We start from the raw sequence: 24,188 nt of genomic DNA on the forward strand, positions 1-24,188 counted from the left end.
GACTTGGGGTTTTGCTTTCCAGTTGTTCAGCTTCTCTCTTGTTGAGAAACAAGCCACCCCAAGCTTAGTGGCACAAGACAAGGATCACTTATTACTGTCCTCTCTCCTGGGCCTGGGGCTTGACCTGGCTCAGCTGAGCAGTTCTCACTCAGGTCTCTCACCTGTTGGAGTCAGACCATGGGCAGGGCTGGGGTCATCTAGAAGGCGTGTTCACCCACATGTCTGACTGTTGATGCTATATCAACTTAAGTTGAAATTTTGTCTGGAACGCTTATAAATGGCCACTTCATGCGACTGGACTGCCTCTTACCATGATGACTTGGTTCTAAGAGCAAGTGAAGAGAGAGAGAGAGAGACCACTGTATCACCTTTCGGGCCCTAGGCTGAGAAGCCAAGTGGCATCACGACACCTGCATTCTATTCACTAGATGCCTCGCTAAGCCTGGCCCCTATTCAGGGGGAAGGAATTAGACCTCCCCTCTTCACAGAAGGAATGTCAAAGACGTGAAGAGTGCCAGCGCCGAGAGCTTGCCATGCCCTAGGCTGAACGCTTGCAGTGCATTCTCTCACCTCCTCACAACAGCTCTGTAAAGGGAAGCCTCCCATTTTACAGATGAGAACATCGTGGCTCCAAGCAGGTGGTGTGCAGGGATACCAACCCGGGGCAGCAGAGCCCCTAAGTCTATGCTGCTGTTAACCTCTTACGATTCTGGAAACACCAATAGTGAGCCTTTCTCCATGGAATAGAGACTTACAAGATATATAGAGTACCCCCCACCTTTTTTCGGATGGGAGCAGGGTAACAGCTCAACTTGCAACCTGTATCCTCAGAATTGCCAGCTGAGGAGATTAGCGAAAACCAAAGGGGGGAGAGGGAGGGGCTGGCAAATCCAATGAAGAGGCAGAAGACCCCACAGAGGGGAGGCTGAGGTCAGCGTGAGCACTGGAGCTGCGTAGGTCAAGGGTGTATGGTAGCAGTTGTAAAAAGTGCCAGCAACACCTGGTGGCCAAACTGGTTGGGGAGGTAGGTGGCAGATCATAGCCATCTCTTGCCTAGGAGAAGGGGGTAATTAGCCTAAGTCAGGGCCTCTCACCCAAGTGTTCCTAAAGGTAGACGATGGTGACTCTCATTCCCCAGAGTGTAGGCAAGGGCTCAAAGCAAACCATCACCACAAGAGATTTCTCTGAAATTTCTCATTTCATCCTGATTACCTATGGGAATTTTGCATTCTGCTCTTTAGTATAGTCACTTATTCTTTCATTCCACAAATATTTATGGAATATTAGGTCTTAGGCTCTGTCCTAAGTGTGAGGGATATAACAGTGGAAAAGTCAGAAAAGGCTCATCTTGTTTTAATATAAAAGAGACATCATCTACGCAGGCATGTCACAATACCTATTTAAGATAAGAAAAAGAAAAATGTTTCCACCCAAATTTCTCTTCCTCTCCCAAAAGTGGCCACCCTGGAGGGTGTGCCAAGTTTATTCCCAGGGAACCTCTGGAGATGAGCACATTCCCTGTTTAGGAAGCAGAGGCATAAGCAAACTTCCCCACATAGCCAACTGAATTCAGGTTCTGTAGCAGCCCCCTCTGGCCTTCGCTTCCCTGTTCAGATCAACATTAGAATCATGGCTATTGACTCTTGACTCTGTTGTCCCTGCCTCCTTGCATTTGCCCATGTTTCCTCCATAGCTACATGGCCCTGCAGACCCCACGTGCGATGGACTCATGGACTGCAACAGGGAACTCAAACTATGCCAGCCTGATGCTGGACTGGACTCTGCTCCAACCTGGAAAGGAAACTGTAGATACTGACAATGCTTTTAGCTCTGCTGAAACCCTAGCTACACTTCTATATCTTTATGTGGATGGGAAACCTATTTTTATGTAGATGGGAAGGCATATAGGAGAGAATAAAAGAGTAAGGAGACAGAAAGAGTCAGAGTCAGAGAAGCATATTTTTCTGTGGTTACTGAGTAAGAGTTGTAAAAGTCAGAGGGCTTTGGGACCCTTCTGTAGCACAGTGCCTGACACATGCTAGGTACCCCATAGATATTCATCCAATGGCTGTGTGCCGTACCAGGGCAGGAAGCAACACGGGAGGAGCCCAGACATGGGAGATGCTGAGGCTGATGGGGCTTCATCTTCTCTGGGGCATCTTGCAGGTCGGGCTTTTGGGGTTTAAAAGTCCAGAAATAGGACAATTTGAAAACTCAAGATTAGATGAGGTGACCATAAGAAGGAACTTAGAGAGACGTGTCAGACACAGGAAGAGGAAGATGGAAGGAGGCTGAGATAGAGTTATTTAAAATATAGGAGGATGAGTTGTAAACCTCCTTGTGAGGAAAAAGTACCGACCTGTGGTAGCTCTCCCATCATTGGCGCCCTTCTCTCCACTGGATGTCTAGATTGAGTGATAAAAAAATAAAAGAGTGACATTGGGTGATTGTAATTTGTTCTTCATACCCAACAGGAGTCTCTCCCCTACCCTTCTCTCTCTCATACCCACACCCACACCTACACACACCATTATGACAAACTTTTAGTAGATTTAGATTTTGTGTGTGTTCCCCAATAAGAAAATGCCCTATTGACTGTTCATACTCTTGGGAAAGTAAAGCGTGGTAGCTAAGTAACAATGTGATTGTTCACTTGGTAGATGTTCTTCAGCTTCTCTGAGAAGAATGTGGATTACGAAACATTTAAAGCATTCAATGATGCGTGTCTTGTCTATGACGGCCGACTTGTGATTGATACTAACTTCCACACCAACGACATAGCCATCAGAGCTGCTGGCTCCCTCACCAAGTTCTCCAATAGATATTACTCAAACGACTGGACTCACAGCAACTTCAATTCCAAAGAAGTTGGCTTCCAACTGGCAGCAGCTATGCTCAATCTCTTTGATCCAACCCTCGAGCCTGTGACTGAGCCACCAGCTGATCTCGACCGACTCATCCCCATGTACAAGGGAGCCAAGGTCCAAGGTATGTGGTAGGCCCCCTTCATCCCCCTGATGATGCCACCAGTTGGATATGGGTCAGTGCTCAAGGAAGCCCTCCAACCTTCCCATAGGCTTGGTGAGGCGACTCCTCTGCACAGAGACAGAGGAGGGCTCTCTCATTTTTTAAGCATTTATTATGGACCTGACATTATTATTATTATGGATCTTTGCATTTTTAGCATTTATTATGGGGTATATAATAACTGTGGTTAAATAGACTGGAGTATGATCAGTGCCTTGCCCAGAGGTTACCCATCACAGTGGTGTGATGCTTTGATGTCTTCCCAAACTTTCATTCTCACTATAAGTTCAGAGATAAAGAGACCCTTCCAAGCATCCCAGGACTTAGCTGCTATCTGGATGGGTAAGCCATTTGCAGCTGTAAACAGTCCATGTTTGTCTGCTAAGCTTTGTTGACCTCTAAGGAGATCATTATATGAGTAACACAGGATTTATTTTTGTTTGGGCATTGAGAGATAACTTTGAAAATAGTATCTTTAAATGTTATATACCTTCTAACAGAAAAATACATATATTTACAAAATTTTATTTACTTCCAGAAGGTTGAAGGGTGAATACCCAAAGCCATCCACAGACCCCCTTGGGTATCCATGGACCCTAAACCAGTAAAATAGAACATCAGACTAAAGAGACAAAAGCCTCCTATTCCAGGCCTTATCTTTCTACCTATCTAAATGGCCTCAGACAAGGCCTCATTCTCGGTGAAACCTTAGGAAATGTGGAGGCCATGGAAGAGCAAGAGAAGGGATGCGTGTCAGAGACCAGAGTTAGGTCAGGCTCATACTTCTGGGATAAACTAGAAATATTAATAATTTGATAATGATAGTTTTCTAAAACATTGTACAAGAAAATTATTGATTTTCCTTATAACATTCACTTTTTTTTTTTTTTTTAATGTATCTTTATTGATTTCAGAGAGAGGAAGGGAGAGGGAGAGAGAGAGAGACAGAAACATCAATGATGAGAGAGTCATTGATTGGCTGCCTCCTGCATGCCCTGACTGGGGATCGAGCCTGCAACCCAGGCATGTGCCCTGACCAGGAATCGAACTGCGATCTCCTGGATCCTAGGTCAATGCTCAACTGCTGAGCCATGCCCAGCCGGGCAACATTCACTTTTTAAATGTCTTGTTTAAATAGTGGAGGAGCGACGGGGAATGGGAAACCCACTGCAACATTTAAAGGTTCTAAAGGTCTTGGTCTGGCTTTGGCAGGTAAAGTAACAGGAGTTATGAGAAATCACAGGATACACAGGACCAGCTCAGTACATCTTCTTGGAGCACTGTTGGCTACATTATGTGGTATAATGGCACATTCACACTGATTTTGTTAAGTAAAGCTCAACCATCTCAGGGAGTTCCTCACTAATAACAGTATTTTAGTGGAAAGTTTGAGTAGCATGCACCATTATAGGCATCTCCATTTGTCCTTAGTACAAATATAAGCTCACTCGCCTTATTAACACATTACCCACCTTATTAACAACTAAATTAAAATGTGGAAAACTTGCCATTTCCCCTAGGAGGCATTCTTCCTGGGTCTTACCATTATCTGCATATCTCCAAGCCTGCCATTCCAACTCCATTCGAGGTACAAATGGCCCAGCCTGATTTTGTAAGTACTATTCCTGAATTTCATTTGACTTTCAAATGTAACACTTTCTTTACAGGGAGGTAAATCGTTCATTCAGATCTTTAGTGTAATGTGTTGGTTCATGCAGCTGAAGGCCACTGCAGGAGCCAGCCCCCAAGATGGCCCTCAGTGACTCCTGCCTCTGCTATTCCTGCCTCTGCCTGGTCCCTTCCCACACTGAATAGGGCTGACCTGTGTAGCCAACAAGATATTGTGAGAATGGCAATTTGAGATTTCCAAGGCTAGGTCATGAAAGATACTACAGCTTCCAACTTGCACCCTTCCGTATGACTTGCTGCCCCGATGTAAGGTCTCCCAGGCAACCCTTTGCAGGGGTCCATGTAATAAGGAGTTGAGGATTCCTGCACCAGCCACTAGCACTCTGCCAGTCATGTGAGGGAGCCGCCTTGGAAGTAGATCCTTCAGCCCCAGTCAAGCCTTCAGATGATGCAGCCCCTGCCAGCATCTTGACTACAAATTGACGAGATACTTTGAGTCAGAAACCCCTACTTAAACCAGTCCCGATTTCAGACTCTCAAAGACCAGAGTAATAAAGGCTTATTGTTTTTTTTAGCCACTAATAGGTTGCCTTTTAATAGATTTTTTAAAGAGCAGTTTTAGGTTCACAGCAAAAATGAGAGGTAAAGAGATTTACCGTGTACCCCTGTTCCCATTCATGCGTACTGTGCCCACTATCAGCACCCGCAGTCAGAGTGGTACATTGGTTAGGATGGATGAACGTACATTGACACATCATTGCCACCCAAAGCCTAGAGTTTACATTGGGTTTTGCTCTGAGTGTTGTGCAGTCTTGGGGTTTGGAGAAGTGCGTAATGACCTGTCCATCATTGCATTATCACGCGGAGTAGCCTCACTACCTAAGAGTCCTCTATGCTCCACTGTTTCACCCCTCCCCTAACCCCTGGCACCCACTAATCTTATGATCTCCATAGTTTTGCCCTGTCCAGAATGTCACAGAGTTGGAATCATGTCGTATGCAGCCTTTTCTGGTTGGCTTCTTTTTAAAAATATTTTATTTTATTTTTTCCGTCACCATTTACCCCTCTGTGCCCTCTTCCCCCTCCATCCCACCACCCACTGGCTTCTTTCGCTTTGTAATATGCATTCGTGCTACATGGCTTGATAGCTCATTTCTTTTTAGGGCTGAATAGTATTCCATTATCTGAATGTGTCACAGCTTATTTCTTCATTAACCTACTAAAGGACAGTAAGCCACTACGTTTTGAGGTAACCTGTTGTAACTAAAATAACCACCTTTGTGGAAACATAGCAAGTAAATTGCAAGGGTCTGGAATGTCCATGCAGACCCTGTTGTTCCCTGGCCTTCCGGAATTACACAAGGGTCACCCAGGAGATGCAGAAGTGTGAAGGGGGACACCGTTGGGTTCAAGGTAACCAGAAAGGACACATCTGCTTGGCCAGTTAGCAAGCTCCTCAAATAAGGTTCTCTGGCAGATGGTCCCAAAGTGGAGTTTGTTGTCAACAAGGGATTTCCTTTCTCATATGTCATGTTTGCTTTTTTTGTGTGTGTCAGTGAGGCAGACACTGGAAGTTGGCAGCTTAACCTCTGTTCCCATTTCCTTATCCTGAGTATTTTTGGGTATCAGTGATAATGACCAACTTAATCACATTTCCCAGATGTCCTTGGGAATAGAGTCAGCAATGTGGCAGGTTCTGGTCAATGAGCTGTAAGTGGAAGCGATTGGAACCTTCTTCAAAGTGGGGGCAGACTCAAATTGTAGACTGTCCGCCCCTCACCCTTCTCCCGTCAGGAGATCGGAATCCCAGCTCTCCCAACTATTTCCCATGAACTTTGGACAACTTACTCAGCTTCTCTGCATGTCTGGGGTTGTTAGGGCTCATATATAGAGTAACGCTGCCTTTTAGGAACAGAACGGGTGACTAATCAGTAGTGGGTGTTGTTAATCATAGTTTCAGATAAATAATGAAATCTGTTTCTTCAGGGAAAAGGCAAGTGCTCTGTGTTTAAAACTTACTTCCCTTGGGCCTTTCCCAGGCTCCTTTAGGTGTGCCTTGTACATGTGGTCCGATGAAAAAATTTCTTACAAATAAAAGGATCGTAGCAAATGGTGTTCCAGTTTCTGTTGCTATGTAACAAAACGGAGCGGTGTGGAGCAGCCATTTGGTTCTGCTCAGATTCTGTGGGTCAGGAGCTCAGACAGGGCACGGTGGGAAGGGCGCGTCACTGTCCCGCCACGTCTGGAAGGTTAGGGGTGACACAATGGTCGGATCGCTGAAGGCTCGTCACTCACCTGGGCCCAGGTGACTCAGACACAGGGAGCACTGACCAGGGCGTCACACCTGAGCTGTCCGTGTGACCTGGGCTCCCTCACAGCATGGCAGCCTCAGAGGGATCAGAGTGCAAGTGTCCCCACTGGCGAGGTGGGAGCTGCATTGCTTTTCATGACCCGGCCCTGGAAGTCACAGAGCACCACTTCCCTCACCCCCGCGGCTGGAGAATTCAAGGAGAGGGGACAGAGTTCCCCTCTCAGTGGGAAGGGCGTCCCGGTCATATCGTAGGCGAGTGTGAGGGATGGGGGACATTGATGTGGCCACTTCCCCACTTCTGGAGAGTAGTCTGACACCGATGAGGTGGGGCATTAGGTGAACAGGATGAAGCCCAGATGATGTGTTCAGAGGCTGAGTGCCTCGGCCATCAGAGAGCAGTGACTGGAGCCAAATATGTTCAAGAGCTAGAAAATATTGGACTGGGTTTCAGACAGAATGAGATTCTTCAAGGACACTGATTTCCTACATGCAGTGTCGTTTATTTACGAACCACTGGCTGTCTCTGAATAAAGCCAGAGGAGGAGCCAAAGGGGATTTTTAGACAATGACAGTTTTAGTAAGAATGCAGCTTTAATAGATTCTTTGGCTGGTGCTATGATGGCATTTGAACAGGACCCCTGACTTTAATTAACCATTTGCCAGGTGGGCCTCCTTTTTAATTAGATGGAAGATCTAAACAGATTTTTTTTGTTTGTTTTAGTCTCAAAAAAAAAAAAAAAAAGGTAGGATGGTTTGATGGCAATCTTTTGGAATTGGAATTAATTTGATTAAGTAAAATTGTTGCCAAAATGGTCAGGCAGTCACCTAAATATAGCCAGTTGATCAAGGATGGAGCCTATTGATCAATATTTCACTAAAGAAACTAAATTACTATTTTTACAATACATGTAGTGCAGATTTCGGACTTGTGTAGCACTCAGGACTTGGAATATTTAAGTAAGAAGTTACTTTAGTAATTCATAGGCTCTCTGAGAGGTAACCTGACAAAAGGAAGAAAGGGGACCCCAAGTCGTCTCCATAATAGACTGATTTTCACAGATTCCAGTCCACATGCTTCGTTGGCTCTACACCCCAGAGTAAAGAAATTTGTCACAACAAATTCTGCTTTGGATTCCATTAAATTTATAATTGTGTATTTATCATGAGAGCAGGGGACTTAATTTCTTGCGCACCAAGTCTGATTAACCCTGTGTCTTCCATTTGGCACAAATTCCAGAGCCATTTTCCAACCTTTGTCGAAATCATACAGGAACTTGACAGGGTAATTGTATCCTAAGGGAAGGAAAGAGAAACACACCAGAGCCAGTTATTCCATTAAAATGTTAAACTCAAGATCCAAGTGTCCTAGCAACTTGCTTATGTACATAAGAGGAGAAACTAGGGCACATCCCAGAGTTGGAAAGGCGTGAAATCCTCATCATTGCTCCTGGAATCCCTCAGGGGACAGCAGGCAGGGCTGGGGGGCCGCCTTGTCATTCGTGGAGCGATTTTCTCTGAGGAGAGGCAGGAAGCGGCTGGACTTCACTGGATTTTCCCCATCTGTGAGCAAATGACCTAAGAAATTTAGATATGTCTGCCTGGCCCTACAAGTGTCATCTGTGTCTGAGAAACCCAATCTGTAGGTGACTTGTCCTTAATGTCGATGCAAAAATTTTGATGTGTTCCAAATTCCCAGAATGCCACCTTCCCCACTATGTTAACGAGCGCCAAGTCTCCTTACGTGGACACAGTCCCTTCTTTTGTTAATATTAGCTGTCACAGCACAAGTCCTTTCTTTCTCTACAGGGGGGGCCACTCTGCATTCTTTAAGCCCTCATCGCTATAATGTGCTAAAACACACAGAGGCAACCGAAGGTTATAATTCAGTTAAAAAACAAGACCAGGAAGCCCCCAAACATACAGATCATGATAAGAAGTCACTGAAAGCGATGCTGATGACACAGCCCCTTTGGAACCGGTGGCATCAAGGGCACACATGCTGCCTCCTTGCTGTGAGCCAGCAGCCTGCCAGGGCCGCGCCTCATCATGGCCCGAGACTGGAGGTGCGCAGCTTTGGCCAAACCCTCCTCGCTAAACATCCCCTGTTATGAAGTACAGTTTACCAATACATTCTATTGGATGTGTTGTACCCTATCGTTAGGATGTACCATTGCTTTGTTGGGTAATGCCTTGCTGAATTTTTTTTTCTGAATCCTTTGCTATGCAGGTAGATTTTCTCTCTGTGTCCATCCATCTCTATGAATGAAGGACCACTTGCACCCCCCAACCCCTTTCCTAAGCTGTATTTGCTCTCTCTCCCACCCCAAACACCCAATTTCTCCCACATCCTTGGGGCTGGCCCAGGATTTATACCTGATATCCCTCCTGTAAACCTCACCTGTGCTTTTATAATTGGCTGGCATCTTCTCGGGGTTTTTGCCATATGATATCCAAACACCCACCAGTTGCTTCAGTTTATTTAAAAATCTAGTTAAACTGTGTGTCCTTGTTTAGACAAAATCCCCAGGGGATGCCCAGGACTAAGTAAATGTTTGGGATCAGTGTAGTCCATCTTGCCTTGGATTTATAAATGCCACATTCGAGTTCGAGGAAAAGCTTAAATCTATATGCACTCAGGAAAGATTTATTGAGTGTTACCATGGACTAAGTTCAGAGTCTAGGGGTAAACTGAAGGTTCAGCCACCGCCAACAGAACCTATTTGGTTGCCTGCGTCCACGGGGAGTGTAGTGTGTCTCTGGTTGGTAGGTCAGTAGTCATTAGGGGCTGAAATAGAAAAGGTGGTGGTGGCATGGAGTAGAGTGGCATCTTTCCTTGTCATCTGGGCTTGCATGGCAGTTTTAGCCAGTTCCCAGGGGACATAAAGCCTTGACAACTTACAAACTAAAAAGTAGCCTGCAGAATGTGTGTTTCCATAAACAGACCTTACCAAACAGCCAGACCTCCCCAAACTGAGTGGTCAGACACTTGCCTTTTACTTGTTTCCTTTATTTACGTAAACTTCAAAGAGCTGAAATTCCTCCTGGTCATTCTTGACTCGGAGGTTTTCTCAAAACACTGCTGTGAAAAATTAAGAAAATTAACCGTCTTAACACAAGTCACAGAGCAGAGTAAACCCAGTCCCATGGATTAGCTGTGTGAGGTATAGAGAAATGGCTGTAACCTAGCAACCGATTTAGAAAACACGGAACGAGGCAATCACAGTTTAAAATGTCCCGAGGAACATTTAGTCATTAAGTCCAAGTATGTGCTTTCCGACACAGCTATCTTCTGTAGAGTTTAGTCAATATCTGTTACCATTATTTGCAACAAGCAATAACCTGTCTGGTATATTTGGGAAATAAATTGCCATGATAAAGTTCCCAATGTTCAGAAATGTTTCTAATGCTGTTTTTCTGATTTATTCCCCTCCAGGGATTAGAAGTAGTAACAGGTAATGCGCAAGATGGGACTTACTTCCGAATCCATGTTAACAACTCTAAAATGGTGGAAACCATTACGTGCCTCTCTAAGGAGCCTTTCCCGACCTCCAACTACATCCGCTTGTTTGGCCAGCACGAGCAGGCCCTCAACAACCTGTGTGCTCGGTATGAGAGCAAGATGATCGCAGATCTCTACAGGTAGGCTGGGCAGTGCCTCTTCCTACGGGGACTGCAACACAGAGTGCCTTACCAAAGGAGGGTGTGTCTCGTGATGCCCCAGATAGGAAAACAGGAATCCACGGGAGAAGCCAGAGTGGCAGAGATTTCATTCTGATATAATAAAGAATATCTGACCACTAGCATTGACCAGAAGGCATAGAGTCACATGGGGAAGTGAGTGGACTCTGGATGAGTCCACACATGGCTCCCACGGCCACACATAGGCCTAAATCCCAGGTGCATCCATGCATGGCCTCCATACCATGGGTGGGCCCAGATGCAATGATTCTTTAGTTCCTTTGGCACAGGGCTGTTAAGAGCAGTGGTCAGAAGTTTAAAAGGTAGGTGTCTTCCACATGGCTTGTGCTCGAGCAGGGAAAGGTGGCCATTTGTCTAAGATACTGTTAAGGGAATTCTGCACTGGCAGTCTGGTTTGACTGGCTGATCTCGATCTTGGTCTTCTGAATTCTAAAGCATTCGTTCATCCTGCAACTCTAGGAAGGCTAGAATTTTAGAATAGAAAGCTACTTCTGGATATAACCTGCTGCTTAGATCGATTAGGAGAATTTTCCTCTATTCACAAAACAAGGTCATGCCAGAGACGGTACCACATCTAGATGCAGGAAATAAATCATAGCTTTCCAGGGTCCTTAATACCCACTGGGGTGACTGTGCGGATCAGAAGTAAGCTCTCTTTCCTCTTAAATTTTTTAAAATTATAGAATTCATTATACAAAGAAAAAAGTATATAAAACATGTGTGTACATTTTAAGGGATAATATTACTAGAAATCTACCTACCAACTACCTTAAGAAATAATTCCTTACTGCAGGATGTTAGAAGCCCCTCTCTGATTACACCCCACTCTGTTTCCTTGGAGGGAACCACTATCCTTCATTTGAGTTAATTATTCCCTTTCTTTCCTGTAAAGCAGGGATTGGCAAACTTTCTCTACAAAGGGACAGATAGTAAATATTTTCAGCTTTGCAGGCCATATGATTTCTGTCACAAGTACTCAAACCTGCCGTCGCAGTGTGAAAGCAGCCATAGGCAATAAAAAAAAAAATGTATTTACCAAAACAGGAGACAAGACGACCCTTGTTTTAAAAATGTGCCACAAGCTTTTCCAAATAGTGGTAGAGTAGGTGGATATTGCTCTCACCTCCTCCCAGAACCAACTGGAAATACAACTAAATTGGGGAACAATCACCCTGAATTACCAACTAAAGACTATCTGAACAAGAGCCTTATAACCAAGGATTTATAGAAGAAGCCACCTTGAGACTAGTAGGAAGGGCAGAGACACGAAAGGGGTGGGCCCTACTCCCACTGGCTGTGGCCGAGGTTACAGAGTGATCTCAGCTGTGGGAGGTTCCCCTGGAGAGGCGGGAAGCCTAAACCCCAGGCCCCGCTCCTCATCCTGTACTGCCAGAGCCAGGGAGAGGCACCCACATCGCATCAGGCTGTGAAAAGCAACAGGGTTTCTCTTGGCCAGAGAGAGGCAGAGCCCACCGGAGACACAGGCACCCTCTTAAAGGGCCAACTTGCAAAATTTCACTTGCAGCCACTGACCCGGCTCCAGTGGAGGGAGGGCAGGTCAGACTGGAGTTGCCTGAGGAGAGTCTGCAGAGGGAGGCGGGGAAGAGCCAGCCGCAAGGTACCGTATACTGAGTCATCCTCCAATACCACAGCAGCCAACTTTCTTAGACGGAGCAATCACCCCTGAGCAGCATCAGACTGGGCAAAAGCAATTACCCCACACTCTAGAATCCCTCCCCCACCCCACCCCTACCCTGTGGATCTTAAGCCCTGCTGAGGAGTCAGTGGCATAGGCTGGGACATAGAAGTCTAGGCAGACTCAGGGGGTGTTGGTGACTGGCTTTCAGGTGGGGCCATTCCCCCCACATTCCTGTGAACCTGACTGGCGCTTCCCCGTCACGGAGATCTGATAGAAACACCCTCCTGGCTTCCAGCAGACACAGCCTCTGGGCACTGGAGGCCCCACCCACCTGACTACTAGGGGCTCCGTCCTGCTGTGGTCAGGAAAAAGTCCAGGACAGACTCAGACGTGTGGTTCTGGGGCAGGGGATCACATTCGCCATCTTCCCTGAAGTCTCAACAGCACCTCTCCCTCAAAGGAGATCCAATAGCCCCATCCTCCCGATTCTGTTTTCCTGTTGACTGATATTTAAACTGTCCCCAGTTTGATGCCATTACAAACAATGTTATAGGCACTGTGGATACACCACGTTTGCGAGAATTTCTCTCGTGATGCTGAAATGTTCCCCAAAGTAGTTTTATCTATTAAACTCTCCCCAGCAGGGCTGTGCTGCTTGTGAATTTTATTGGATCCTGCCCCAAAGCTGCCTGAAGCTGGCCACTTTGGTGAGTTGGTTCTGAGCCTCTAGGAAGGGACTCTGTTGTAAGCCAGTGTCAGACTCTGTCTATGCCGGCCCCTGAGCAATCTGTTTGAAGCCACTAGTGATCCACAGTTTGTGGATGCCTCTGCTGGGCTTGGCTGTGCCTGGGAAGGACCAGGCTGTGCTCCAAGGGTGCCTTTTACCAGCACCGGGCCCAGGGGCAGGTCAACAAACGTCCCAAGTCACTCCCGGGATCTGCCTCCACCTGCCAGCTGCCTGTTAGGCTCAGTCACGGAAAGGTGTCTTTCTGTAGTTTTAATTTTCCCTTTCCTGATTAATGACTCAGTTTAGTGCCTTTTTGTTTGTTTGTGGGCCATTTGTGGTAATTCCTGTGAAGTGCCCATTTGTGACGTTTGTCCATGTTTCGTTTGGGTTGTCGTGTTTTTACTAATTCACAGGGGTTATTCGTATATTCTGTATGCAAACTTGTGTTGGTTATGTATGCTTAATATATCTTCTCCCATTTCGTAGCTTGTCTTTTCACTTACTTTAGGGTGTCAGTTAACAGATGCTCTTCATTTTAATGTATTCTCTCTACCTTCTTTGGGGTGTCTTGGATATTTTTGTCTCTTTGCTTTCCCAATAGGTTCATGTAAACTTGTCAAGCTCTGTGATTTGATAGGAAATGTATTAAAACTTAGGTGGCAATCGACGTCTTTGTTATTAAGTCCAGTATCATAGCATAGTAGAGGTAGGTCTCGATTTATTTAGATCTCCTTAATATCTTCCAATAAAGGTTTACAATTTTCTCCATAAATGGCTTGCATAATTTTTGTTTAATATAATCCAAAGTGCTTTATATTGTTATTGCTGTTATAAGCATTATTTCTTATTGATTGCTGTTCTTTAGAAGTGCACTAACTTTTGTATGGCTTTGTATTCTGCAGATTTTCTAAACTCTAAAATTATACCATCTGCAAATAATGACAGTTCTGTTTCTTCTTTTCCAGTCTTTAAAACTTTTATCTCTTTTCCTTGTGTTACCACATTGGGTAATATTTGCAGTAAAAGGTAAAATAGAAGTAGTGTGGGGTGGCACCCTTACCTCATTCTTAATTTTAGAGGGAATGTGTTCTTTATTAAGTGTATGACATTTGCTGTACATATTTTTGTAGACATCCTGTATCAGGTTTAAGGTGTGTGTTGTTTTTTAAATTACTGGCTTGCTAAGCATTTTTATCGTGCATGGATTTTAATTTTTTCCCAGAAAAAGTACTGAATTTCTGAAACCTTTCATGTATGAGGACACTTTCCTAATGCTTTCCATCATAAGCTATATTTTGATGAAGTATTAAATTCCTTAATCATATGCTTTCCCCCCTCAAACCTTTGTAGACTTAACTGAAATATTTATCTCATGTAAGGAAAAAAACATTCAGAAAATGGATTCATTTGTTCCTTCGCTAGTGCAAAGTACTTTATTTATAATTGCTCCCAACCTTACCCAAAATGGTTGAGTTAGAGGAGAATCGGTTGTTTGTTAAAGAAAAACTCTACCTGGTGGGGAGGGACATGCTAAGAGTTTTCTTTGAAAAGACGGTGTTTTCACGTTTGACCAAATTCAAAAGCCCTACCTGGTTGGTTTTCCCCCAAAAGAAGATGATACTGAAACAGACAGACTCTGTGAGCTTGGGACACTAGTCGGGGTGCAGCTGTTAACTGATGATAGCAATAATTTTGAGTTAATTTGGTTTGCTAAGAGTGAATATTTAAGACGGCAAACAGCATGACGTTGGATAATAGGATGTGTCCATTGACATCAGTAAGAAAGAACCAAGGAGGGGGCGGGGCAGGAAAATGGTGGCTGGCCATCAAAAGGCCACTGGTCATTTACGAGTGAGGTACTGCGGGCAGCGCCGTGCCCGTCGGTCCCTCCCACACGGGTGTTAATGTGCACGCAGCCGAGGCCGCCTGCTCTCCAAGGGCCACGAAGCGCTGCCAGGCCCCAGTGCTGATTCTTGGCTCGGCACTGCCTGCCCTGCCTGTGGTCAGATGGACTGGCAGGGCCCTTTCCAAGAGGCAAGGTGAATGGTTTAGCTGATTTTGGCTGCGGTGTGATTACAGATTGTTTCCCTGACCTCGGCAACACCGGCAACATCTCTCGTTCGAACCCGGGCGAATCTCCTCGCGCTGCGTCTGGGGGCTCCTTTCCCTGTTCTGGGAGGGCTGACTGCTGACCAGGCGCTCTGTCCTCTGCAAGGCAGTCATGACCCCAAGGTCAAGTTCCTCTGCAGTTTCAAAGGAAGCCTCTGGCTTCTTCCTCCCTACTTCCTCCAGGCTAATCTCATACCGTCCAGGGCGAGAACAGAACAGGCGCCGGCGATGCCAGGGGAACGGTGGCAGCCGCGGGGGCAGATGCTGCGGCAGCCGAGGCCTCGTGAGCAGTGGCTCCTGCTGCCTGCAGTGGGACTTGCTTGGAAACATTTAGGGACACGTGGTGGCGGCCAAGCAGTCAGCCGCCGTGATACAGAGGCAGACAGCTGTCACAGGACAGCAGTGCCCTGAGGTTTGGGGCCCAGGCTGGCTTGGATTCCCCCTTATTTTAGTCTTAGTTTCCATCTCAGAGTCCCGGTGCAAACCATCGGCAGTGAAAAATTCACCACTGGGGTGCGCACACGCAGCGGGGGGTGGGGGGGATGTGAGAGAGAGAAAGGGAGAGAGAGAAATGATCGATCGATTGATTGATTGATTGATTTACCTTTTTGGAAAAAGAATGGAGCCCATTTTTTATCACTTGTTCATTTCCGAACCAACCAGCATGTAAAGTCACATAACAGATGTTACTAAAACGTTTTCCCAGCCTCCCTCTTAAGAGCGCTGTGTCCCGCAGCGTCCCGCATGCACACCTACACACCCATCACAAACCGCGCAGTTCCCCCCCTGCCAAGTCCTTTGATGCTGTTTAGAGCGAGCGGCGCCGTCCACCCTGCCCATGCTGCTCCCCCCACAGGACCCGGAGACAGAAGGGGCTTCGACGGGAGGGGGGCCACACAGTCGGCACACGGGAACTGTGGATGGAGAGGAGAGGGGAGGCGGAGGCGGCGTCCTAAATCCCTGTCGCAGGGCTTTAACAAGGCCGTGTCCAGGCCTTCTCTGCTCTCTTAACTCCCCCTCCTCGTCACTTACCCCGCTTCGCAATGGCCCTGCAAAGAAGGTCTCGCCTGCTGAATGCCCCCGCCCTGGCCTTAATTAACAGCCTGTAGCATCCTTCATCCTCATGGGTGTGAATAGGTCTTGCCCTGGCTTCTTTCTGTGGATACTCACAAACCTTGATTAAATTATCTCTTTTCACATCTTAGCACGCTCAGCCCTCAAAGGCCGCCCCCTGCAGCCCTCCCCCGGCACTGCCCCCTCCTCCGCTCTTCCCCAGCCCTCCACCGGCCCGATTTTGGTGGCTAAGTGCTGCCGGGCCCAGTATTCTAAGTGGGCTCGAGCAGGCCCTTTGAAAAGCCGCCACTGCCTTTTGAACTGTGAGGCCCCAGGAGTTCCCCCCCAGGAAAGCTGCCCCGTGCGGCCTCTGTCTTCGGAGCCGCAACGCCGGGTGCTGGCAGCCGCCCTGTCTTCTCATTCACTTCTCAGGCTCCAGCTGGGGCCATTCCATCGTGACTTAAATGTCTCCTGTCCCCCTGTGGTCAGTAGCCTGGGGCTGTTTCCAGTAGACAATCAACACACTAAATTCTAAGTGCCCATTTTTGCAGACGTATCAAAATTTTCTTGGAATATGACTGCTCGCTCCAACGTGTCCGCTTTTACGTCCATACCTACAAGTTGCTGAATCTGGCTCTCCCAAGATGCGAATCCCCCTTTCGGCTGCTTCCCAGGCCATAGACCCGCCTTTCTGTCGGCTCCTTAGGGTGTTCCTGCTCGTCTGCTTCATTTCATAGAATGCCAGTTCTGTTCGATTGCCTTATAAAGAATATTTTTTTTCAAATGTTCCCTAAAATCAAAATGTGTTGTCTTCATTCTGCTTCCCAGTCATTCAGCGACAGTCCATTTCTCTGCCCTGTAAAAGGCGTTCTCCGCCTGGGGATCCTGGCTGACCGTTCCCAGGCCCTCTGGCTTGCCTGGTGGTGTTCCTCCCGCGATCACATAGCCTGAGGCTGAACCTGCATTTGTAAACATTTCTCATCACTGAGATGGTCAACCTGAGATCTGGAAGATAGACCGGTGTGGGGCCAAATTCCACTGGCCACAACATATGCCTGCTTTTAGTTGTAATATTGCTCTGATTAAAAGACCAGGGTTTTGGGGGGTTTTCTAGCCTGTTTCTAACCGCCTTCCCGCTGTGACATTTGTATGGAATTAACCTTTCCTGGGATGGAGATTGTTTTGAACTGTCCTGAAATTATAGCCAGCACATGTCCCTTCAGATATTCATGCCAAAGATTATAATGCGAAAGAAAAACAAATGTGACCATTCACATAGGAATGAATGTTTAAAATAGTGAACTCCTGGAACTGCATAAAGTATGGGGCTTTTAAAAAAAATCTCAGCATCCAGCGTGTTCCAATAATTTGCCTCGTTTGTCATAAAAATATAGTTTGGGACATCATCTTAGTATTTATCAGAAAGGCCTGGATCAAGTTTTATTTATGGCTTTGAGGTATCAGGAAGGTATAAATTCTTATTTCAGGTGCCTCAGTCCTATTCATGCTAGTAAGAAACTTTGCAGTGAGGATAGTGCCCATGAATGAAGGAAGGAAAAATGAGTATTTCATCTCATAGCCAAGAGTTTTTCCTTTTGTATTTAATTTATTGGTGTGAATTTGGTTAATAACATATTTAGGTTTCAGGTATACAATTCTACAACACATCATCTTCACACTGTATTGTGTGTTCACCACCCTAAGTCAAGTCTCCATCCATCACCATTTATGCTCCCTTACCCTCTCCTACCTCTCCCCACCCTCCCTTCCCTCTGCAGTCACCATAAAGCAAAGGAAGTCTCATAGACACAGATACTCTAATGGATTTTAAAATTTCTGCTAATTTATGCCCTATTACATAAAGAATACATTATCTATATAGTATTATGAAAACACAAGCATATATTATTGTATGCCACTATTTTAAAATATAAGAACATTTTCTCATGCCATTAAAAATAAAATGCAATGATTACGTCGCTCTCATTATATAGAATTTATATAATGACTGTTATTTACTATTATTTATCATCTAGTTTAAAGTTTTTAGAATTATAAAAAGACTGTGATAAATACTTTTGTTTGTTAATGCTAGTCCACATATATTTTTATTTTCTTGAGTAGAAGGATTAAAGACAGATGTGTGCCCTATGTGGACTCAACACTTCCAAGGTCATAGGGTGATGTCATGGCTTAAAAGGGTCAACCTTATGAGTGAACTTTGGAACATACTACAGTTTTTGTGTATCTGGTTCTGTAGATTTACAGATACTACCTGGTTTTAACTAATTTCCACAAAATGGACAAGAGCATTTAAAAGACTCCTCTAAGAAACTACAGATTGAAGATCCTGGCACATCAGGAAATGGCCCAACCTGTCTCCTGTTCCTGAGACAACCTCTTTACTGGCCACCTTATGAGTGAGCACAGTGATGAATCTGTCAGGCAGGGTGCAGTGTAGACAACAGAATCTCTCTGGCTCGTTCCAACAGAAAACAATTTACTTCCAGTTATGAGTGGTGTATAAAATTCCGTGGGTGGGCTGCAGGCCTGGCCGGCCTCTGCCACGGCGAAGCGCCTGGAGAGCCAGGAAACGGCCTCAGCAGCGGCCAGCTGCACCACCAGCCCGCCGCAGTCCGCACCAGCGAGGTGGGTGCGCTAAGCCCTGCCTCTTGCCGCCCATGCCGTCCTCCTGCAGCTGACACCAGACGCTGCCGGGACCCGGCTCGCCAGCAAAAGCAAGAAAAGCAGTGGAAGCAAGGTCTGCACCTCACCGTGTTCCCATCTGCCTTCCAAGTCTTGCATGAGGGCGGCTCTTTGGAAGTTCAGTCCCGTGTAAAACCCACACTGTGTGTGAGTCTGAGGAATGTAGTCTTTCACTTACCTACCTGTGATATTTGGGGCAAGTCATGCCTCACAGGGTCTGGAATGCAGCTGGCTGAACTAGTGTGCAATTTGCCCCGTAACTAACGGATCAAGCTTGACCAGCAGTTAGCAAAATAATTAAATAAAAATAATAATAGTAGCAAAACTATCAAGAAGACTGCTTGAAATTTGGATTTACATCTATCATCGAGAGCTGGACATTGTCCTGATTATATCCTCGCTACTGCTTCCTGGTGAAGACTGAGTGCGGCGAGGTGCAGGGAGCATTCAGCTCAGAGCCTGTCCTGGAGGAACTGGTCCATACATGGTCGCTGCGCTACTCCCCTTCTCCAGGGGCGCTGGAGGCCCAGCCCTGGGTCGCACCACCATAGGCCCTGTGCATCCCGAACCTGGTTCTGTGTGTGCTGCTCCGCAATTGTCCCCAGCCCCCACCCACGATAACTTTGCAGAGTGACAGGCGGCATAGCCCCAGCACGGCCTCAGCCACTTCTCTCTAAAACACTTTTTGTCACCCACCCAGCAAACTCTGAGCTGTGTTTTGTGACTTATTATTCACTCTATCTGGTAATTTGGGGAGAAGAGAGCACCAAATGCCACCAACGATGCCCCCGCAGCTGCTAATAGGAGCCACCGTTTGGATCCCACGATACTTCCTTGGCCCCAGCGACTCTGACAGCTGCCGGAGCACTGTCTGCCAGGCCAGGATCCGTGCTGCAAGCTCCAAGGCCAGAATAGAGCCCAGCACAGTCACGCTGGGCTCCCGGAGGTTCACAGCATTAATGATCTATAGTTCAATCATTAGGAGCAAATCCAAGTGAAATAGGAAAATATACACCATGCTGGAGGCCTCAGGGCTGCTGGGAGGTGGCTTTTCGGCTTCGTGGCAGCCTTAATGATTAGTTCCCAGCCACTAGCAGCCCCAGCTGACAAGCAGCGCCTGCAAGCTGTAGGTTTTCTGCACGTGATAATTGAACAAAGCTAGAACTTATTCAAGACATTAACACAGACTGGCTACGAGGGATCTGCTGGGCTTGTCAGGCCCCCCAATCGACCCCTTCTCCAAGTGCACCCTGAAGGGTGTTCATCAGTCAGTTACTGCCCTCTGCACAGATCTGCAGGTGGATCTTTTTGGATGCTGGGGTCCTGGCAAGGATTTAATACATAAACTAGACTGATTTCTGAAGTGCTAACCTAGGCCTTCATTGCTCAGCCCATAGCATGCGAAGTAGGAAGATATCTGAAGTGGAGAAACATTTTTAATTTTAAGGTTTTTTGGTGTGTTTTTTTTAAAAAATTGATTCATTTCAAGTAGTTAATGGATATAAGGTTAAAAAATTATTTGTTAATATTCTTCCTGGTCATAACCATTACTCAGGAATCTCTGTCTGCAAGTGACAGAAACACAGGTCAAACTAACTGAAACCCCAGAAGAAACTGTGACGTCTCCGGAATTACCCTACGGGAAGGGCAGGAGGCCTTCAGAGCCGGGATTTGAGACACCGTCAGAACTTGGCTTCTTGTCCCTGCAAGTTGGCTTCCTTGTCTCAGACTGGCCTCCCCCAGGTGGAAGCCCTGGGAAACTCCAGGCTCATGTGCCTCATAGCTTGGTATTTAGAGATAGCAGAGGGGCCTTTCTTTCCTAGTGCCCACTTTGGAAAATTCCTGGGGGAGAATTCAGATCGGTCTGGATCCTATCATATAGAGCCCATCCATTCAGACCATCAGCATGGCCATGCCCCAGCCTCACTTGATCCCTGAGAGTTTCGTCTCCTCCCAGTTCCTGGACTTAGCTAAAGCCCTGTGCCACAGGGGTAGGATCTGGCTTCCCAAGTGATTGCCAAAGAGGCTGCATGATGCAAGGAAGAAGTGCAGGGTCCTAGTTCTCTGTGGCTAGGAAGGAACCAGAGAAGATAAACCCCCTTTCTTTGCCTCTGGTAGACTTATTTCTCTCTTTTTTTTTGAATTTTGAAATATGTTCTTATATTACAAATGAAGAGTCACATTCTGCCTAAAAATCCAAGAGGACTTTTTCCAACATACGAGCAAAAGGAAGTAAAGAGACACAATGAAAGAAGACTGCCAGGATGCTCAGAGATAACTCACAATTTCTTCTTAAAACACTATTAAGAATTATGGGCAATATGCATGGCTATACATACAAAAATGCTAGAATAATAAAAAAAGCAAAATTCAGACAGTTTCCTGACTGTTGGCTCAGAGTTTCAATTGTCCTTTACCTTCCATATTCTTTATATTTTAAATGCTCCAAGGAAAAATCTGATGCAGAAATTTCAAGATATTATAGACTTCATCTTTAAGTCAATTATTCACAGGTGGAGGTGTTTTTTTTTCCTGTTCTACTTATCTTTTATTTTGATTTTTATTGAATTGTTGATAGATATGCATTTATTCCCATTTTATTCATATTTTTCATATTTTTTTTTCTTCTTCTTAAAATAGACCCTTTAACATTTCATATAGCTCTTTATATGTCCTTTGATTCTAAATAATAGTCTTGCTGGGTAGAGTAATCTTGGTTGTAGGCCCTTGCTTTTCATCATTTTGAGTATTTCTTACCAGTCCCTCTGACCTGCAAAGTTTCTATTGAGAAATCATCTGACAGTCTTATGGGAGCTTCCTTGTAGGTAACTAATTGCTTTTCTTTTGCTGCTTCTAAGATTCTTTTTGTCTTTAACCTTTGGCATTTTAATTATGATGTGTGTTAGTGTGGGATTCTTTGGGTTCCTCTTGTTTGGGATTCTTTGCACTTCCTGAACTTGTATGTTTATTTCCTTCTCCAGGATAAGGAAGCTTTTTGTCATTATTTTTTCAAATAGGTTTTCAATTTCTTGCTCTCTCTCCTCCTTCCAGCATCCCCATGATGCAAATGAAGGTGTCCTAGAGGTTCCTTACACTATCTTCATATTTTTGGATTCTTTTTTCTTTTTGTTGATTGGGTGTCTTTTGCATTCTTATATTCCAAATCTCTGATTTGATCCTCTGCTTCAGCCACTTCACTGCTGATTTCCTGTAATGTATTCTTCATTTCAGTTAGTGTATTATTCATTTCTTACTGGTTCTGTTTTATGTTTCCTATCTCTTTGTTGAAGCTCTCACTAAGTCCATTGAGCATACTTATAACCAGTGTTTTGTTTAGTTTTGTTCAATTTTTAGTTCTTTATCTGGAGTTTTGCTCTGTTCTTTCCTTTAGGACATGTTCCTCCCCACACACACCTGTTCCCTCCCTTCCACTCTCTAAAATCAATGGGGGAAAAAATCCTTATTCCTCCTTGAGTGAGGATTAAAAATGGAAGAAGTCCAACCATCCAGAGGCTGCTATTCTGAGAGGAAGCCCAAGCTATTGGGAAAGACTCAAGCAAAAGTGCCAGCTGAGCCACACCTTCAAGTCACCATCCCAGGTGCCAGACATGTGAGCATAAAGCCTTCAGATGATTCCAGCCCCGATCATGTGAGTGGCCATCAGCCATTCGTCTTCCCACCTGCAGTCATGGGTTAAAGACAAGCCATTGTGAGCACTTACAGCTGCTGCTCTATGCCATTCTGTTGGTGGGTGGTTGTTGTACATCAGTACATAACCATAATGATTGGATCAGATGACTGTCCCTGCTCCATGGAATCATGAAGTCACAGCGTGACTGCTGGGGACCTACCCCACGAGGAGGTAGGGATGGTAAGGAGTGGAGTGGACTCCAGTAAACTATGGTTTGACAAACAATCCTCAAGATGTCCACTACATTTTCTGCCCTGGTTCAACACAGCCTGTTGCCTACCTAAGCAGAGGGAAGGACATATGGATTGAGAACTCTTGATCTCTCATATTCAAGCCCACTTCTCAGCTCTTGCTCTCCCACACAGTAAGCCAGTGAAAAGGAGGGAATAGTGAAGAAGTATATTTGCCTTGGTAAATGGTATCATTAATTCCCTTCCCTCCCAGCCCCACGGTGGTCTTCCAGCAGAAACAGTTGCCAAGAAATGGAAAATATACTCAGAGCTCTGGCATCTTCCCTCTGTGGCCTCTCAAGTACAGAAGAGATAATTAGAGTGTCCTTGTGTTGCCTAGCAACCCATGAATGCTGTTTGCTATCATGTCATTAATATGATATGAAAGTGTTTTATAGAAGACATTCATCTTGCATTAATGAAAATCAAATTTGCTAATATGACACAAAACCTGTTCTTCCTTGTGACTTTCTATACTTAAGTAGCTTATTTATTGAATTAGACTGTGAGTGGTTTTAAGGCTTGAGACTGTTAAAGTATCATAATAATGACTTTGTTTTCAATAATATCAGATGGCCATTAATAATGTGATTACACAGCTACAATGGGTGATCACCATCCCAGATGAAGCCCCCTCCCCTCAGGTCCAGCCCCTGTGCCAGTTAACTGTCTGCCACCCAATTTATCTCCCTCAATCACTCTCCCATTGTTGCAGCTGCATTTAGTGGGTCCCTTTGCTTCTGGCCTCATCCCATTCCAGTTGAGCTGTTCTAAAACATGAATGTAATGACCACATCACTCAGTTGTTTAAAACTTTTTCATAGCTCTATATCACTTAAGAGATAAAGTTCGGGACTCGTAGACAGCACTAGAATCTAGCCTCAGCTATCACTTTGCATAGTATATCCAACTGGGTGCTGGAGCCACAAACCACTTGTCATTCTCAGAATTCCCCATGCAGCTTCATGCCTCCACATTTCTCCATGCTGTTCCTTCTGTCTGGAATACTCTTGGCAAACACCATCTCCTTCCTGATGCCTAGACAGATCCTCCCCGGTGTTTCTGTAATCAGCTCCCTGTGGGTAATCAATGGAGCTTGTCCATGCTCTATTATGGCACTTGTCACCCAGTATTATGATTATTTTTTATGTCAATTGTCTCCTCTAGTTGGAGAGCCTGTGCATGTAGGACCTATGGCATATTTGTCTTTGCATTTGGAATATTTCTCATGGTAGGTAGGCGTTCAGCAAATACTTGCTTTTTAAAATTTTTATCTAGTCCATAGAAGTATGAGCCATGCACATACTTTTAACTTTTTTAATAATCACATTAAAAGCATGAAAATAAAAAGATGAAATCAATTTTAA

General features: G+C 45.4%; 1 protein-coding gene across 1 annotated transcript in view; it reads left to right on the forward strand.

The window, feature by feature from the left end:
- The window catches only part of CFAP61 (cilia and flagella associated protein 61), a 167,317-nt gene that overhangs the window by 124,691 nt on the left and 18,438 nt on the right, over nucleotides 1–24,188 (forward strand). Inside the window, exons 23-25 of the mRNA XM_081150149.1 lie at nucleotides 2,661–2,988; nucleotides 4,548–4,639; nucleotides 10,401–10,606. Of these exons, the coding sequence (XP_081006275.1) occupies nucleotides 2,661–2,988; nucleotides 4,548–4,639; nucleotides 10,401–10,606 (626 nt within the window). The remainder of the gene's footprint in view (nucleotides 1–2,660; nucleotides 2,989–4,547; nucleotides 4,640–10,400; nucleotides 10,607–24,188) is intronic.

Source organism: Miniopterus schreibersii (assembly GCF_964146895.1).
Source record: "Miniopterus schreibersii genome assembly, chromosome: 10".
Classification (NCBI taxonomy): Eukaryota; Metazoa; Chordata; class Mammalia; order Chiroptera; family Miniopteridae; genus Miniopterus; species Miniopterus schreibersii.